At 36.6% G+C, this 19,517-nt stretch overlaps 2 protein-coding genes across 2 annotated transcripts in view; both read right to left on the bottom strand.

The window, feature by feature from the left end:
* Positions 1–2,208, bottom strand: part of LOC135688076 (nephrocystin-4) — a 36,101-nt gene extending 33,893 nt beyond the window's left edge. The window contains exons 1-3 of the mRNA XM_065204782.2: positions 2,004–2,208; positions 1,493–1,680; positions 180–490 (exon numbers count right to left, since the gene is read on the bottom strand). Coding sequence (XP_065060854.2) covers positions 180–490; positions 1,493–1,672 — 491 coding nt within the window. The 5' untranslated portion in view covers positions 1,673–1,680; positions 2,004–2,208. The remainder of the gene's footprint in view (positions 1–179; positions 491–1,492; positions 1,681–2,003) is intronic.
* Positions 2,209–6,301: 4,093 nt separating this feature from the next.
* LOC135688436 (fucolectin) lies at positions 6,302–12,796 on the bottom strand. The gene is made up of 2 exons (XM_089114087.1): positions 12,223–12,796; positions 6,302–10,515 (listed from the first exon to the last, which is right to left on the bottom strand). The coding sequence occupies exons 1-2, from the start codon at positions 12,503–12,505 to the stop codon at positions 10,082–10,084; spliced, it is 717 nt and encodes a 238-aa protein (XP_088970213.1). The 5' UTR covers positions 12,506–12,796; the 3' UTR covers positions 6,302–10,081.
* Positions 12,797–19,517: the final 6,721 nt, after the last annotated feature.

The following is a 19,517-nucleotide window of genomic DNA, read 5'->3' as shown; positions in this document are numbered from 1 at the left end:
TTTTCTTTCCTTTCTTATACTCTTCTGTTTTTACCTTGATATATTCCTATGATCCTTGACTGTTTCTTATGCTTCCGTGTCAGCAAAGGATTCTTAAGCTCGCACTGTACACGCCTGAAGTGTGGACAAAAACCTCTTGTGCCTACAAATCACATTATATCTATATGAGCAATATTTACCTTTGGTGCAATGCAGACGCAGCTCCTTTTGTGTCTGGTAACTTCCCAACATTAGAAAATATTCTCAGCATTGACCATCCTACACTCTGGTATAACTTGCTATCAGCAACAGCAACTTCTATTACCAATGTTATTGTATAGTCATTCAAGCAAGAATGAAAGTAAAGTGGCTCATTGAGAACCACTTTAGCTGTGCTGCCAATCCTGCTAGTTGCTGATACCAATGGGCCCTTCCAAGTGTTCCCAAAGAACCAATAGTTTGCAGCATCATAAAAAGTCACAGAGACTTGGAACTCCACTGTGTCAGTTGACTATAAAAAAGAAATTTCAAAACCTATTTCAAAAAGGAACCTTAATGTTTTTCTAATCAAAGAAATATCACATCATTATCATCTATGCAGCATTTGAAGTGGGTAGGTTGGTGTATTTTTTGTGTGAATCTGGCTGGCAGCAAAATGGTTAATCAAAGAATTACATAAATAATTTCCAACAGAGATTCTTTTGATCAAGGCTTGAACAGTTTTTTCTGAAGAATATGTTGGCCTATACACAATTAATTCCATGTGTAACTACAACATGCTACAAGAGCAGCATTTTGTTTATGACTTTTCATTAACATCATTGATCAAAAGAATCTCTGTTGGAAATTATTTATGTAATTCTTTGATTAACCATTTTGCTGCCAGCCAGATTCACACAAAAACATACACTAACCTACCCACTCCAAATGCTGTCTGAAATTGAATAACTTCTTTTTAATAAGATTAATTCTGGTCATTTTGCTTGGTTCATAAGAGAGGAGCTTTGATTTTCAAATTATCTTAAAGCAAAAAATATTTACACAATAGTACTCTTGACACCTAAACCCATTAATCTTTTTCGCCCAAACCAATTCCATTCTCAATTGCAACTTAGAAATGAAGGCTGCATATTCTACTTTGCTACCCTTTTTGCTTAACAGCTTGCAGAAAATCTCCGCCCAGCAACACAACTAACCTCCTACTCCTTCAGCTTATCACTTCACAAAAAAGTTTTTAGCCTGCAGAGAAAGATTAGTAGGTACACAGGAGCAGCTATGAGCTACCCTTGCCATAATTTCCAATTTTGAAAGTGGGCCAATATCTGTGTGGCAAACTCTAAGTTTGCTTTCAAAGCAGCCTTTAATACGTGAGGATAGGTACAGAGTGTTGCTCGAGGTTGCACAGAAGACCACAGATTTTCAGAATTGTGGTCTTCAGTCTTTAAAATTAGGCAGTCATTATTACCATAAGTACTTATGAAAACTGCTATAGCCTCAACATTGTTATACTTACAAAACCTGGAGGGATGTTAATGCCTTCAAGTGACTTCAAAGTTAAGCAAAATGGAAAACTGTTTTGACTTTTCGTTGTATGCAGTCTACTTGGGTGTGGTGGAATGACTCTGTTTTCTTCATAAAACTCTTCCCACGTTTCCTCCTGGTCATCCTGATCTTCTGTCCCCTTCATTGTCATGCTTGACACTAAAAGAACACAATTTAGACGTCAAAATTGATGATTTGGGATGTGTACTAAAAGCAAACACAAGTTTTCTTCTCACAAAAAAGACAAAATAAATTACTTTCTTAACAATTCTCAAAAATCTAACATTTCCACTTCCAGCTTTAAGAAATATAAAAAGAAAATTTATTACTGTGTGTCCTTTACAAAAATAATATAAAAAAGGTTATAGAATAGAGACAAGAATGAATATAACAATTTTTAACGGAACGGACTCATAGACGAGTCTCCGCATCTGACTGAAATGTACACGGACATGAGTAAAAGTTTAGCAAGGCTCTCTTACCTTTTTGCTTGCTCCAAATAATTTCATTAGATAGCGTTCACTATTAATTGAAACTGCACTTTTATATGCTAGATATTCAGCATTTGAAAAATCTCCACTGAATCGAACGAGAGCTGTCTATACAATCCATGACAATCAATATTGTTGACATACACTCTCGTCCAACGTTAGGCCTTCTCTTCAAAATGTTTTTGCCGCCTCTACTTCAAGCAGAGGTTTTGGAATGACAAGATGCCACTGATCTTGCGAGATACCTTGAGATCTTGAAATTCAGTTCGGTTTAGTTCAGTTCAGTTTGTATTTCAACTCTACATACGATTTATCGTAAAATTACTACAAAATACGCCCAAACGATTAAACTACAAAAATATTAAGTGATATTTTAGAAATTATTAATAACACCAGTGGCGGACTGGCAACCGTTTGACCAACCGGGAAAAGTAGCCAAAGGGGTGCCAATAGGTGCTAAAGTTGCATAACTTTGGGTCTTGTAAAACTGGCCCGGAAAAACTTTGCTTTACCTGAGAATCAGTTTGTTGCAAACACTGTCATAAGAAACGAAACGGGGGTCAGGGGCTGGCCCTCGGAAATTTTTTTAAATCACCCTATTTAGAATGTCAGAACATGCCCCATGTCGAAATCAAAGTTTTTTATTCACAATTGGCATTTGCATGAAGAAGACTCTCTGTCAAATTGACTGTATTTGAAACGTCTACACGACTGGTCAAATTTGTAGGTATCAAGTGACGTATTGTCCTCAATTTCATGTATGAAATGATAGATTTTGAAAGTTGGACCAAAGCCCAAAGCCATTTTTCAGCTAGCAAGACACCTTTTTCCAAGATTTTACAAAGAAAACAACTTCTCTGGCCTAGGAGACGAGATTTTTTTCGATTAAACTCGATCTCGAAATCTTTAAAAATTTGACGAAAAATTTTTTGAAATTAAGTTTTGCAGCATATCTTTGAAAAAAAGTAAAGAGGTGCCTCAACACCTGCTAGCCTAATGACTGTGTTGCTCCTGCCTCCACGCTACAGTTACAAATCATTTACAAAAGATATGATTTATGATCAGGTATTGAACATGTGCTCAAAACCGTAGACTTGTCCGAGAGATATCTGATAACATATCTTAGACAAATGGATTTTAAGACATCTTGCTGCCATCCGTTTTGCGCAAATTGATGAGTTTGCAGATTGATGGCTTCTTCGGTATGACAAACTGTGCGTAGACATGGTAAAATGGATAAAGAATTTCTTAAGAAAAGACACAGTTTCTATTCCGGAATACTTTAATAATAAAATTTGAAACCAGTTTTATCAAAACAGCCGGTTTAACTTTTCATTAAGTTTACAGAAGGTTCTTACATGAGGGCATCAATCCTCAATAAATTTTGTATAGAGTTTTTAAAAAGTTCTCAAGATTTTTGGCTTCAATTAGTCATAGCTTTTTTAGGGTACAAAACTCCTGGTTGCAACGTACAAAAAGCATGATGCATAGGAGATTTTAGTTGAATCGCAAAGTAAAATAGCTTGCCAACAACAGGACGTTGAGAAAGTATTGTCTTTTATCATACATAGAGCAGTTCTCACTATTAAGGGATAGTTTATGGCCCAAAGAATAGGGACTATTATTCAAGAGAGACAAGACAAGGAATATGCACATATTACGTCATCGAAAAACGGTGTTATTTGAAAAATCCCCTTCTCCGTAAATTATTATTTTAATAAGCTTTAAGAAATAGCCATAATGACTGCTACCGTTTGTGAAAAACCCCCTCCCCAACCCATCTTTGATTATGTAATATGGGAACGTTACCATACTCAATGGCCAACACACCGATAATTTATCCAGTTATAACTATTTTGGTTGATTTGAAAGAGCACAGGGTAGTGCTCAATTAATTTTCCCAATGTGCGAGCCCTCTCAGTCGATATCAGATACTCGAAATAATTCGCATTAGTCATAAGTCAAAAAACTAATATGGTTAGTCAAAAGTCATGGGTTCACAAACAGTGCGCGAGTTAGCTAGTGAAAACCCCTACTACCCTCTCAACAGATATCGAATTAATTCAAGTATTGCGCACTTGCTTGAAAAAATTAAAAGCTAATGAGGGTTGGAAGTGAGAGTAGGCTTTCTGGCTGCTACCACATTAACTGCTGTCAATAATAAAAGTATGAACACTTTTTTGGCGCTACTAAATTTGAAAATGGCTTTGAAAAAAGCAAAAATTTTAAACATACTAAAAGCTTTTTCATCTGAATCTCTTTAGAGTTAAAAACGTAAGAATTAGGGTCGGAAAGAACAAGATGGAGAATAAATACCCATTTGTGGATTGAATTTTCCATCTTGTCCTTTGGACCTTTATTCTAACGTTATATGCTCTGAAAAGTTTCAGACAAAAAAGACTTAATATGTTTAAAATTTTTTGCTTTTTTCAAAGCCATTTTCAAAACAAAATATGTTTTTCTCAAGGTTTTCAAAAATCTTGCAGAAACTGCTGATGAAAACATCGTCTCCAATGAATTTTCTAAACTTTTCATGGAAACGTACTTTAGATAGGAGGTCAGTTTATGATTGTAATCAGTTATAGTTTTATCGGAAGGTTAGTTGCCTTTTGAAGGTTTTCAAGTTTTTGAAAAAATAACTTGGGGCAAAGGGCGCACCGGGAAATTTCCCGGTGTCCCGGTGGGCCAGAAAGGTTAATTTGAATGGAGGGAATTTCTTAAAGGGGGGAAGTCTCTCAGCAGCTATGCTAATCGAGGAGAGATCACCCCCTTTTAAAGATGTCTCATTTACATTTGACTTCTATTTTAAAATTATGACTGAGAAACTTATCTCCGATCAGTTCTAGTAATTTAATTCAAAGAGGGAGGGTTTGAGCTTTCAACGAAATACAACACGAGATAGTGACTTTTTTTATATCCACAGGAATGTCATTCCAGAATTTGCTGCACAGTAACGCACCGACTTAAGGCCATATTGCAAGGCATTTTCCTGTTTCAGGAAATGTCCTTGCCACGACTTTTAAAAATACTCAAGAACGCTATGTTTCTGCAGTTCCTTGCGATTTCCAAATCTTTCGATACAAAAAGCATGCATTTTGCATTTTAATAAAAATTAGTTTTCTCAGTTTAGTTCATTCAGTTCATTCATTCATTTTCGGTAAAAGTAGCCGCAGAACCCTGTTATGGAGGAAAGATTTTAACAGTGATGACTAAAACATTTACGCAATAGATATTTTCATCAGATTCGAAGTTATTTTCGTCCCTTATCACAGACCGTCGGCGACCATCGCCGATGCAAGTCTTCTCATATACTGCTTGTCTGCGATGAGGTGCGATTTTCTGGCCCTGTTAGGTCACATGTGACCCTGAAAAAAGAGCCTCATTTGAAAATTTTTGCGCCAATCCTGATAACAATGTCTCGAGAAATTGAAAACATTAGCCAACGCATATGGCCATATTTTCAAACAATAGAGAGTACTTCGCTGATGCCGCTACCAAATTTTCCACTTACTTTCAATAAATATCTGGAAAAAGCCATTCTTATTGCCTTGTATCGTCGTTCAGGCTCTGTTAAAGACATTCCCGTGGATTTTGCAATTTTCTTCCAGCAATTAACTTATCCTATTCTGTCTTTTGAGGCCTTTTGACTTTACATGATTGATCGTAAATTGGTTTAGGTTTTCTTATTTCTTCGATAAAATGCGAAACTGATACACTATTTTCTTGGGAGAAATCCTCCAGTTCAGCCATTTTGCTCGGCGCAAGTGTGGTCATAGAGGTAGACTGGAAGCTAGACATGATCGCCGATGGACCCAGACAGTGTTCTCATATAAATTTTCCCAGGCTTTAAGAGCCAGCCAGGGGCGGCGTGGCAAAAGTAAAGGGCCTTGGGGCATTTTTCAAAATGCTAGTCAGAACCCTTTTTCTTAAAACTCAACTAATCAAGGTTACCAGCAGCACTAACTTTCAATTGACCAATCTTCCCATTTGGAATTATTGCTAAAAAAAGTAAAAAAGGTCTGGAAATTTATGCGGTAATTTGACACAAGGTAAAATTTTGCCAATAGATGATCTTTTTTGGATCTAGTTCCAACAAGAAGTCTTGAAACCATTTATGCTTGGTTTTGTTGAGGATGAATATCATAATCAACGGAACAACTACCTTCGCCCAATTCTTTTTTGTTTTCAGGAACCGCTACAGTGACCTCTGATTGCTTTCTTGGGTGGTCGCCGGGCCATTCTCTGCCTCCTGGTGATATACAGACAAACAGGTTACTTGTAATTGTCTTCAAGGTTCTTCTTTAGAGGCCCATATCGACAGTAAATCAAGGATTGCCCCTGTTAAGAGTTGTTCTATATGCACTTAATTTGGACATAGCTTTCGTGTAATTCGCACATTTTTATTTAATCAATAACTAAGGAGGTGGAGGAAGGCGCGAGAAATTTTCTTTGCTCAAAAAAACAAGGGTGGGAATGTAGGATATTCATAGGACAAACCCTAAACTTTCCATTCAATCAAATTCTGGAAAAGCCAGTCGAGTCTGTGCGCAGGCTAACCCAGTTTTTGACAGTACTAAAACAAGGAATAGGGAATCGGGCAACAGGGGAATCAGAGAATGGCAGAATCCGGGAATGTGGGAACCTGAAGTCAAAATGTTGAAGTATGGACAATATTTTGGCAATGTAATGCATGATTTGATGACTTGACTTTGCGGCTGGGGAGCAAGGCCCCAGGCGTCTATAATTTTTGCGATAACAGTGAGGCGAGCATTCGAAAAGCGTGAAATTTATGGGCCCTTTTAAAAATCAGCTGATCAGTTTACTGTTGTATATTTAAGGTGTTATAATTTTTGTAGCCATTTGTAGTAATATTTTAGATGTAGCAATTTTAATAAACCAGTTAAGTTTACGACGTTCTGTTTTCTTGTAGTAGATTGAGGGCCATTTTGGCCTACATATCTATTATCATATAAAAAACAATCATACAGACGACAATACACTAGATTGTTTTTCTAAAAACATGCCCGATCTTGTAAATACTTTGCAAAAAGCGTGAGCCTTATCATGGTTAGAACAAAATGAAATTATTGCAAAACCTGAAAAAATCTCATGCTATAATGATTAGGGAAAACAAGACAAATAGCTACTAGTGAAGAACAAATAATCATTAAAGGTAAAAAAATTGAATCTGAGGAGACAGTGGAGCTTTTAGGGGTAACGTTGGATCACAAACTTGATTTCGACCCACAAATTTAGAATCTTTGCAAAAAAGCTGCAACACTTTTAAATGTTCTTAAAATATTAAAGACGTTTATTGGTTTCCACGAGAAAAAGATTCTTGTTCAGAGCTTTGTATATTCTAATTTCAGTTATTGTCTCTTGAGCTGGTATGTTTCATTTTCTAAATCATTACAGAACATTGAACAGAAACAAGAACGTGTCCTAAGATTTCCCTAGATCATACAAGTTCGTAAAACGATCTGCTTGTGAAGTCAGACAAACGCACAATGTTCGTTGCTCGTCAAAGAATTCTGTGCATTGAAATATTCTAAACAGTAAAACAGTTGGGCCCACATTCTATGCAGAATATTTTTTAATTACGTTCATCAAATTATTCATTTCATTAAGATATCCAAATAACTTAGCCCATGTTAGACCTGATCAAGCAACATTTGGATCCAAAAATCTTATGTCAATCGGGCCACAGGTTTGGAATGGCCTACCCAACGAACTGAAATCCGCAGAAAATTTGAAAATTTTAAGAATCTAATAAAACAATGGGACTGACCGAATTGAAAATGTAGTGCCTGTCAGCTTCTACCAGTAAATGCAAATTACTCTTTAACTTAGTATCTATAATTAATTCAATGTGCCTATTGGTAGCTATGTTCGATTTTGATAAGTTAAAATTGTATAGATATGTATATATATTGTTAGATATTTCTTTTCATATCGAATTAAAATGAATTTACAACAACAACAGCTGCCACTAAATGACTGAAAATTCGTGATGGTGTCCCCTATTGCTACAAGTGTCCCTGTTTGAAAAATTAATTTTGTTAATATCAAACACCGCATGGTGGGTGTTTTTGTGCAGTTTAAAATTGATGAAGCTTGTTAATATTCTTTGGAACTTGCAATTTGATGCCACTAATATGCTGGTTCCTTTTGAAACAAACAGCAGGTGTTTGAGGCAATCAAAAAATCCACCATTCAACTTATTTTTACCTATGCAGCCATTAAGATAAGCTGTTCTTTGAAAAAGCAACAATTTTAAGACCGACTTAACCTTAAGTGTATTATCCTAAATCGTTTGCTTTATGCAAAGCAATTTTTAAACATTGTTTATCCATGAAACTTCTCTTCTCTTTACTAGTGAATAAATGACATAGTGATGAAAAAACAGTGCCGTCGGAACGAAATTCATATGGGGGGGGGGGGGGCTGCCCATTGTATTCCTTCTCATTCAGTACACTGTTATAAAGAAAACATACTACAGTTTGACAATTATTGACGGGCTCCAGCCTCCAAGCCTCCCAGCCTCCCAAACCCCCGGGTTCCGACGGCCCTGAAAAAGTATAAGCTAATGCATTACTTCCAGGACTTTTTGCCGGGATGCAGATCACCAAAGCGTCATCAAACATACCCTGTACACTTCAGCCTAAAAAAACTGCGACAGTGGATATCAAAGTTAGGTATTGCCAAGTCAATAAGGACGAAACGGCTTCACTTCGATTTGAATGTCACAGTGTTTTTAGGGCTGTAGTAGTAGTACCATGGGTAGATACAGTATTACTGTACTAAAGTTATCAAAAGGGAGGTTAAATTGATGACAAAAACTATGACAAGACGTTGCAATTAAGGTGTTTTTCTTATTATAGATAGTTGATAATCGGTGTAACAATATTTCAACTATGTTAATATCTGTCATCTGCCAAACAGAGGTATTTTCAGCTAAGTATACACCAGCAAAAAAATCATTTTTAATTAATACAATTGTTCATTGTCTTGTATCTAAGTTCCCGACTTCTAAGTACCCGACTAGAGTAGTTGGCATCGAAAGTTGTAAAGGTTGACGCCTCCGTTGATGATATGATGCAATAGTAAATCTCTAAATAATGTGCACTGTAAGAATTCTCTCATCATTCACGAGCTTTAATCCATTGGAATTCTAGTCAAAAGTGATTGGTTTAAAGACTCCTTATTGATTTCAAACTGACTAAAAATGCATTATGGGATACATACGTGTCGCAATGGCTCATTGTTAGCAATGAGTCTTTAACACTGTGGGCTAATCATGGTATAGTGCAGGTAAATGTTTAGATGCACGTGAAAAGAAGTGTTCGGGTCATGAGAAGCTGAAGTGGCTGTTTTTGTCTACCAAAATTCTGGGCGGGCGTTATTTTAATGATACAGAATAGAGGCGATGCGCAATTTCTGGGAACACTCTTTATCACAAAATAAAAAATTTTGTGAAAATATTTTCATCAAAGATTTACCCAAAGCATGGATAAAATCAATTTTGGAAGCCTATTTTAGTACGCATACTCTCAAAGGATCACTGATATATTTTGTTCTTTCTAAGATGTTGCATGCGAAGAACATTAAATTTTCACAAACGGCTGTAGATCATCGTATACGGAGAAATCAAGAATTTTGTGCCAGCAAGGTATAAATTGGCATAACTGAGGTCCTTTGCCAACAAAAAACCTAAATCAATAATAAAGCTATGTTTGAATTCTAGTCATAGTTTTTCTGTATTGCAAATACTTTGTTGTTTTTATTTAAGTGACGAAATTCTGACAACCAGGAATGATTAAGAGGACAGAGAATTCATCCTAGCGCCACCTCACGTCGAATTATGTAAATCCTATCTTGAAAACTCCAGAACATGGGTGACTCCTTTTGGTTTCGAGAATACCAACATACTACATTAGAATAACTAAGTTTAAGGGTCTATCTCCTTTTACAGGGCAGTTTTCAAACACAATTCTTATAATCAGTTCTAAATGCAACCCAGCTAAATCTATTGAAAATAAAATGAAATTAAATGTCTCTAGATCATAATTCTAAAAAAACAACTCTCCATACACTTCCAGCTCACAGATTGTCAAATCGTCTGAAACATTTGATTCAATAAAGAGATACTTGCCCAAAACCAATTCATCGCATTCAAACATGACTTCTTTCGCCGTGAGTATGCCGACGTTCCTTCTGCAAAAAGGGTTTGCCCCGTTTTCAAGCAAAAACCCAACTCTGATGTTGAAATCCCTTAGGCGCTCCGAGCAGCAGTCACCTCTATTAACAATGGAGACAGCCTTCACCATGCTTGCCTGAGGAAACTCAACTGCCCACCAATGTGGAGGACCAACACCAGACTCAGTGTGTGTGCATGTGCAAGCTTGGTAGTCGTTGCATTTGATGCCATCAATGGCTTTGTAGCTGTTTGTTGGTTCTGATGATTGGTACGTCCTTGCAAGGGGCAACGAAATTTTCTCTTTTTCTGAAAGAAATTATAATCTTTCAGCAAAATTTTTAAAAGAGAAGTGTATATCTATTTGCAACACCTGGAAACAAACAATATACACTGGATATACACTATCTGTAAGCTAAACAGATCATCTTCATCATTAACCTTTTTAACTGTTAGCTAGACATTAGTTCTACATCTAATTGACGCTATCATGAAGCATCTAAAAGAGATTGCATTATGGACATAATTGACACTACTACAAGTACATTCCGAGCAGCAATATTTATTAACAGAAAATTGTGTCCATAAGATCGACTGTATTTACAAGTCATCCTGCAAATTCCATGAACATGAAATCATAAGTGAAATCTTCATCGTTAAGATAAACGTCAGATTATGATCTTGTATCTTGGTGTCAAAGAAACGAGAAATAAAGTAAGATGCATAGACTCTCTCTTAAAGTTTAGTTTACTTTTCATTTCATCAGAGTTCCACAATTTTAGGGACAAAGAACCTTGCTTTGGCAAAATAGGATTCTCATTTAGCTTTAGGTGTGTTGTGTAACGATCACTAAACACTCAAGACGCCTCTACAAATGACACTCTACAAATGTTAAATGAGATTAACAGGGATTGCCTTGTTTCTTTCTGGGTTGCATTGCTTTGGGCTACTTGTTAAACAATTTATAGTCTTCGCTTATTAATTTTTAGATATAAGTTAAAGTCCTTGTTTGCAAGAATCTAGATTTTATAACTACTTTCAAAGTCAGTAATAAACAATGTTAATTGGAATCTTAAAATGAGTGTCATTTGATCTTAAAAGCCTTTAAATAAACACTTTCAGCAAGCTTATCAATAATTCATCAATAGTGTTATGATTTTGAACAGGATTCCATAATGCAATATTGAAAGACATTTATGGAAGCCCTGCTACTTTTAATTTCCCTATGCCTTTATTTGTTTCCAAACTTATTTTCATACTTCATGCCCTTATCATTCCATGAAAATTCTTGTTCAATATTTTCTCAAAATAGAAAAACAAAATCAGATGCCTTGGTTATACTAAAATAATGATGGGGTCCAGAAAGTTTGGGGCTTACAAGGCACTGTCTTAAAAGACCAATAGCAGTTGATGATGATGACGATGCTTGATGAACATTTGAGACATTCAAAGCAGCTACCATTTCATCGTCTGATGACGTCTTTAAACAATGCACTGATATTTCTATATCTCTTTTTGAAGTCTAGTAGCAGGCAGAGATATGCGTATTTTGCATCTTGCATAGACATGCGTAAAGATGTAAACACGATTTAGTAACATTTTCATTTGCCTTTTCTGTAGTATTAGCTTGGTTGCGTTTGATACTTTAAAAAGCATTCCATGAAATAATGCCATTTTATGGTTTTTTTCTTGTTTTCTCTGTGATAAAATGCTTTGAATTTGTTGAACGAGCAGGTGTAGCAAGCCCTAACTTTTTCTAAAGGAAGTTTGGCTTGTTTGGTAAAAAATTCAGTGAAGTCTGCTTGAGAACACACTCCAAACCCTGTCCTTATCACCAAACCACACGTTGCATCCCTAAACCTTATCAAGTTCAACATAAAGACTGTATACTTTTTTAGCGCATTAATTGCTTGCTCTAAAAACGGTAATTATAAATTAATCAAGTTTGATAAAATAGCAATCTCTTGCAAGAACATAAAAACTTTAAGATTTATAATGTTTGTAAATGTGTCATACTTTCTTCTTTCCTCCAAACGTATTGTGCTTCTTCGATTTGTTTATGTCCCTCTTCCAAACCAAAAGCTTTGAAGTCTCTTTCATCCTTGTTTTTAATGATGAAGTGACAATTCTTTTTAAGGTAGCAAGTTTGAAATATTGGAGATCCAAAAAGCTCATAAAAGTCAGCTTCCCCCTTCACCAGCTGGAATTTGAGTCCATATGACCATACCTTTTTCCATTCTTGCAAACAAAGTACATGAAAGTTTAAGAAAAACAATGAAAAAAATAGAAACCGTTCCATTTTATTGCTCTCCGTTTCATAAAAACACTTTCCAACCCTTTTTATAAAGACGGTTAATATCAATTTTTAATTAACAGGTATCCATGCATCAAGACGTTCTATTGGCTATTGATTTGAAGTCAACGAGTCAGTGATTACCAACATTCTTTATCAAAATTTAAATTAGCCCAAGAACAATTGCTAAAAGCCACTGCGATTACACTGAAACAATAGTCTAGCAAGTAAATGGTTAACATAGAGGATCAATCTACAAAAAGGCTGAAAGGTATAATAGGGACATTTGCAAATAAAAACATAGAGAATGGCTTTGAAAAAAGCAAACATTTAGTAAACTAAAGCTTTTCGTCTGACACTCTTCAGAGTTTAAAACGTCAGAACATAGATCGAAAACTCTACGCTAAGAAATATATATACTCAGTTGTGGATCGAAATAGGCCAATCAGAAACACGAGCACATGACTGTAAACCAATCAGTGCCGCTTGCCTATTAGAATGTTACCAGTGGAGTCCTAAGGTGAAAACGAACTCCTTTTGTCTACACAGTAGCGGTTTTTTCGTGCTTATGTAGATAGATTCTAAAACTGCTAGGTGGAACGACGATCGGGCTTTACCAATAATCCGAAACATGTCGCCATTATAGTTTTTTGCACAATCTGGGTTTTCTAGCAAATGCTGCCCGATAGCAGAATCGCAGGTTTTAGTTGTAAGTTTAGATTTGCAAGGCCGAGGTGGCTGTTCTCTTTGGGGATGTGTTTTGTTTCTAATATTAGATGGAACGTGTTGTTTTATCCTATCCTCCAATCTTTGAGGTTTCTGACGTTTTAAACTCTGAAGAGTGTCAGACGAAAAGCTTTAGTTTACTAAATGTTTGCTTTTTTCAAAGCCATTTACAAGTTTTGTACCACCAAAAGATTGTTTGCATATTTAAAGCAAACATTTGACAACATGCTAACAGCTTCTTTGTCTGACACTCTTCAAAGCATTCAACGATTCCTCAACTGCTAGATAAAGGTTAATTCGACGTAAATCATCGCTCGCCCTGATTCAACGTTTCTTCAAGAGTCAGCTGAAAAGATCTTTGTAATAAGCAATTGTATGTTGGGAGATAATCAAAATAACGAGCCAATAGAACGCACCTTTCTCGATCTCATGTGATCACTAACTTTTACATTGCTGTAAAATTACCTTCTTCATTTGATCATTTCAAACAGGGAATTTGGCATATCCATCAAAAATCCTGCCTAACCGAGAAGTTCAAATCTTAATAGTGAAGGCCACCGACTATTAAAAGCCCTGGAAACTTTCTTGCAAACACCAGAAATTACGTTACCGGAAGCCTGTAAAATGCTTGGTCTATTATACCATCGGAAAGAGCATGCAAAACTGAATGAAATCAAACATCACTGTGATTTGAAGAAGTAATGGCTGTTCAAGCTTCTAGTTATTTGTCGAAAAACTGACTTGTAATGTTTCATGCCTTTTGCACATTCTTTTAAGCTGTAAACATACACTACTAGCTATATTATAGCTAATCAAAACCAACTTGACAAATAAACAAATTAAGAATTTTATTACAGTATAAGATGAAGAGCTGAATACATTGACAGTAATGGTAATAAATAAATAACTGAATCGCTGCCAAACTTTTAATATTTGCTTTAAAATCTTATATTCCAGCTTAAGGTGATTTTTTTGGGAATTGAATTCCACACTTTATGTTGTCTATTCCATATGCTATTTGGTTTATTGGCCATAGACCATAAGCTAGTGCGAAGGGTAAATCACTCCCAAAAAGAGGTACGAGATTTAGAAATTTTGAAAAAGATTTTGGGATATTCCGGTAGATTTTGGAATTTTCAAAAATCTTTATAAAGTTTTGACATTTTAATGTAAAGCAGGATTTTTAATATTCTGTAATTTTAAGTGAAAATTCTGCAATTTAGTAAATTGCTTATGATAACAATGATTTTCAGATGACAGTTTGTTACAGAAAAGAGCAGTAGATCATTGAAAAAAATTTGTACACAATGTACACAAGACAAAAACGAATTTCTAGCAAGGAGGAAAATGCTGTTTCAAAGTGGTTGCGGCCAGGGAGGCTTATTCAAAACTTGGGCGAGATATGACCAATGAAAATTATTCTTGAAATTATTCTTGCCTGGCTCATAAACAAAAGCAACAACAACATCAACAACAACAACAACAACAAAAACAACAACAACATAAAGTTATTAATCAAGAAAAGATTGGTGTTTTCTGTTGTTTTCATTTAAAAAAATTGGTTTTGGAATGATAGCGCAGTCGCTTAGTAGTTGAATGGTGCATTTTACGATTCACGCAAAATTGGTCATCAGTAATCTGTGAAGTTTTTGTGAAGTTAACAGCTGGACTAACAGCAGATTTTGTCGCAAAAGACGAAGACATTTGTCTTTCTTGAATGAACTTGCTGTCCTCTTTGGTGGGCTCATAGAATGTCACGTGTACGAAAAATCTAGGTTTGATTGGTTTAAAGATGAAAAGCCTGCCTTTCGCAAAAGACCGCGAAATATCAAAGGCAAATATCATATATTTTTGATGTCAAATATTATCACAAAAGGCTAAAATGTTTCGATTTTGACCCCGCACACTACAGATTTATGTGATAAAAGACAAAAAACTTCGTCTTTTTCGACAACAATTTGCTGTGTGCGCTAGGCTTTAGTAACGTTGAGAACACGCGCAAATCTATTCAAAGCAGTGGTATGGTGGTTAAGGGGCCGGTGGCATGTGCCCCAGCCCCACCAGTAACCAGAATCAGGGAGCGGCAAAGGCGATCCAACTCCACCAAGGGGTTGCCAAAATGCCCTGGAAAACAAATGTGAACGAAGAAGGCCACATGACATAGCTGAGCTCGGAAGAGGCGCATATTTCGATACTGAGAAGTCTTTCTCTCGACTCTTTCTTTCACTCCACCTTATCCGGAACCCATTCAAAACTCTTGACGCTGTGGAATCCAGGGTAGGGATAGCAATCCCAGCATTCCTTTGTAATCCACCATTAGAAATAAACGGTCCCTAAGGGCCTGATTACATGGAGCGGGCTTGCCCGGCTGCGGAGCTGGCCAGGTCACCCGCGCTGCAAATTCCTAATGATTATTTGGAGAACACCAGAGGTGAAAAATGTTGGATGGTACATTTCAACGCTCATCGAGAAACCGTTTTCAGCTATGAGGTTTTCGAATTGAAAGTTTGGGTTGTTTTCAATGTCTTTTCTTCAGATTCATGATTTGATTAATGTTTTAATATCTTAGAGCGCATGCGTCGTTTAAATGCGCATCCTGCTTGAATCGATTACATGAGCAAAAGATTAAATTGCAGCTTGTTTTGACGGGCTAGCCTAGTAGGCAGAAAACGGATCCCGTCTTACCGGGCTAGTCCATTCTCCATGTAATCGAAAGTTTGGTAAATATGCTATTGAAACCAGGGTCCCGCCAATAATGTTCCTATTGAAACCGGGCCAGCCCGCTCCATGCAATCAGCCCCTAAGTAACACAGTGACTTGCTTGACCTCACGAAAGTTGAATGAAAAACATGAATACTATGCGAAATTGTAACGATCAGAATTTACAAAATAATACTTTGTACTTAGTCCCTATTGTAATATAATCAGCTCACGAGTAAACAAGCTGCAGTTCAGTCTTTTGTGAACTCCCTCTCGCCCTAAATATTACAGCCCCCATAAAGTTTACCATCGGGGTGCCCCCTAGCCAATTTTGAGCCACTCCACCACTGATTCAAAGCACTGCAAAATATTTGCCAGAGATAAAGTGAGAAATTGAAGGGTCCTTTACCTGAGACCCATTACAATAGAGAACGTTGCAGGTGTTGGTCACGAATGTGCGCAAAAAAGCAAAACAATGTGTACGATCGAATGTGTACGATACTCCTATCGATTTAAACTAAGAAGAAACTTTGAGAGAATTAGCGAGAAACCTCTTGCATTCTTGTGCAAATGCTACTGTGCAGCTGAATCAGAGTTTGTTTGATTGTATCTCCGTTTAAGTGACAACATACAAATACATACAAAATAGCTAAAAGTTATTGCTGAATCTGTTCAGCTATTTTCTGTCTATTATGAATCAATATAGCAAAAAATGGTACAGGAATACGGGAACAACTTACACTCTCTACTGGGAAAATGGAAACGTGCAAAGAAGCATATTTTCATTTTCAACGGGAATACGAGAACATTGGTTGTTTTTGCAAAGGGAACACGAAAACAAATACCCCCCCCCCCTCTCTGGGAGACCCTTACAAATATTGTGAAATACGAAGAACTCTCAGAAAGCGAAAAACGAATTTCAAAGAAAGCAGTCGATGTCTTCCACCCTGGAAGATGACAAGAATGAACTTGAACAATGAAGGTCAAAAAAATGGACCGAGGTTATCCACCATATTCATAGAACGCGACTCTAAGTAAAATTAGACGTTAGAATATATACAGACAATTATACCGTAATTAGAACTTTAGAATTTCAGAACGTTAAACATTCGAAACCATTTGTAGGAATCCTGATCCAGCCTGCTACCTAAGGCGGAAAATACCTACGGCCTACAAACCTGCAGTTGCTTGCATAAATTTATTTGATAACGCTGCCTCCTCCCCCCAGTACAATGTTGCAGGTTGTAAATCGATGCGCCTTTTATATGCAACATTGCTAAGGGGGAGGGGGTGAGCTGTGAAAGTAAACGTTAATTCTAAACCGCTATCTTTAAAGTAAGTTCCAAAATGTTTGTCAAAGAATGTTGGTAGGGAAATACGCAAGATATCTGAAACGAAGCAGATTAAATCTTTAAAGGCCATTTGCAGCAACGTTACAATCATTTGTCACCTGTCTTGAAGCTATAATGCTTTTTTGATGATTTTTATGTAGATTGTGCTAATCCCAAACGCTGTACGTGGGTGCTATTTTGCGCACTTTATGTTTTTAAGAGGATAATTACAAGTTAAAGGGTTGAAGGCTTCCTTTCAAACACTTCAATGTAAATAATTAATTTTTACTCCTGATAATGTATGCACATTTACGTAGGTTCTAATCATTTACATGATAAGGAGCAAAATTCTGGTCTTTTACTCAGACGTAGGGTAATTATGGGCGCAGCGAATCAAACTCAATTAGATGTGCTCAAAATGCGCCCGCAAACCGCTTCAAATTGTTGTTGGTGCGCAAAGCAAAAGCAAACTTTTGGGGCCAAATTTGTTCCCGTGGTAAATGGCCCCCACCTCGACGAGATAATATGTTCTTTAGGAACTCGACGCAAGTAAGCGCGACAGAGGGGTGTTTCGGAAGCACTGAGAGCATTGAGACGGACAAAGAGATTTTCTTTTCAACTTGTCTTGATGGCCTGGCCTGTTTGCAAAACAGGGAGTAAATAGGCCGTTTTAAACTCAATTTTCGTACTACAAATACTAAATTTTTGTACATTCTTGACGAGATAGCACCTGCATTGACAAAGGAGACGGTTTCGAAATTGCCTATATCTCCAGACATGAAATCGACGGTTTTTCTTTACAGGTTTGCAAGGGATGATTACTTATACACAAAACTGCAGAGCTTGTTGGATTGGGAACCGCAGCTGTTTCCTTGATAGTGCAGAAAGTTTGAAAGGCTACACGGCTTATCTTTGAAAAAATCTGCCACTACAAGCACCGCAGAGCAGGGGGGCTGGGGGACTTTAGCCCCCCCCACTTTTTGTGAAAATGCAAAATACTAAGAATTGAATCACCAGTAATGCCTCTTTTTATCCGGTTTTAGCCCCCGCGCTTTTTTGGACCCCCCATTTTTCTTAACGCTCCGCGGTTCCTGTAATAACAAAATGCCAAGAAATAAACATGCATTGATGAAAACAACAAACATTTTTGATCAAGAATGGCAGTTTCCCTGTTGTTTTGGTGCTGTAGATGGATGCAATGTACGAATTAAATGCCCTAAAAGTAGTTTCGAAAGGGCAAAAGAATACCACAACTACCGTAAAAGCTCTATTAAGCCCCTGGGTGCTTATTAAAATTTTGAACCAAAAAAGTTTTAAAATGCCCTTGGCCAATTTTTTGTTATGAAAATTACATACAAGTGTTCTCAAAAAACTTTGCCAGCAGTTTTTAAAGTTTAATCAATCAAATAAAGGTCCTTATCTTCATCGACTGACTACTAAGCTACACAAGTTAGTCTTTACACAGGTGGTATTTAATGCACAATATCTTATCATTCTCACACCCGTCAAGAGACCCACTAATTGCGCATATTTTCTATGTTTGACATCAAAGGCTAAAGAGGTGATGACTTAATAGAGAGGGGGAGGGGGCTTATTTAAAGTTTTGCTTGATAAGGGGGCTTAATAGAGTTTTTACAGTATTCAGTAGCGCTAATGGCGATTGTTGATGCATGGTATAGATTTAATATATATAATGGCTTCCCTGGAAATAGTCATGATGCCATTTTCAAGCCGACTAATTCATTGAAAAAATTTCAAAAGTAAACTTCATTCCAAAATGTTCAAAGAAAGAATCTGAACTTGAAATTTACGCAAACTTGATTGTAGATTCTGCTTTTCCCTTTTATCTATGATGGATGAAACCCTACAATAATGCAATTCTCTCTGACCAAGAAAAATATTTCAATTATCGTTTGAGTAGGGCAAGGATGGTAGTTGAAGGGGCGCTGGCGAAATCTCCAACGTAACTTTTGCAAATGTCCCTTGCATTCATAGTTCTACACATTTTTTGTATTGATTTGGATGATAAGTTACGATGAAAAGAATCAGAAAAATGAATCGGAATGAGCAATTTAATTTGCTGCGCCTATAAGGCGCGGTCTAAACTACGCCTAAACTACGCCTTAGGCAATATGCAACAGATTAAACTGGTTTATCATATACTGAGGTATTACAGGGTGCTCTTTCAGGCTAGGTGGACATGATTCTGATAGCTAAAAATCAACTTTTACCACGTTCTCAGATAGTTTATTTATCGTAAA

This window comes from Rhopilema esculentum, chromosome 19 (genome assembly GCF_057945365.1).
Source record: "Rhopilema esculentum isolate cy_ngs chromosome 19, ASM5794536v1, whole genome shotgun sequence".
NCBI classification, from domain to species: Eukaryota; Metazoa; Cnidaria; class Scyphozoa; order Rhizostomeae; family Rhizostomatidae; genus Rhopilema; species Rhopilema esculentum.
This window is presented reverse-complemented; position numbering and strand designations above follow the sequence as displayed.

Bases quoted from the DNA above. Each gene is read 5' to 3' on its own strand.
- LOC135688436 (XM_089114087.1), bottom strand. From the start codon at position 12,505: ATGGAACGGTTTCTATTTTTTTCATTGTTTTTCTTAAACTTTCATGTA. The intron at 10,516-12,222 runs GTATGACACATT...AATTTCTTTCAG, and splicing joins CGTTTGGAGGAAAGAAGAAA to AAAAAGAGAAAATTTCGTTG.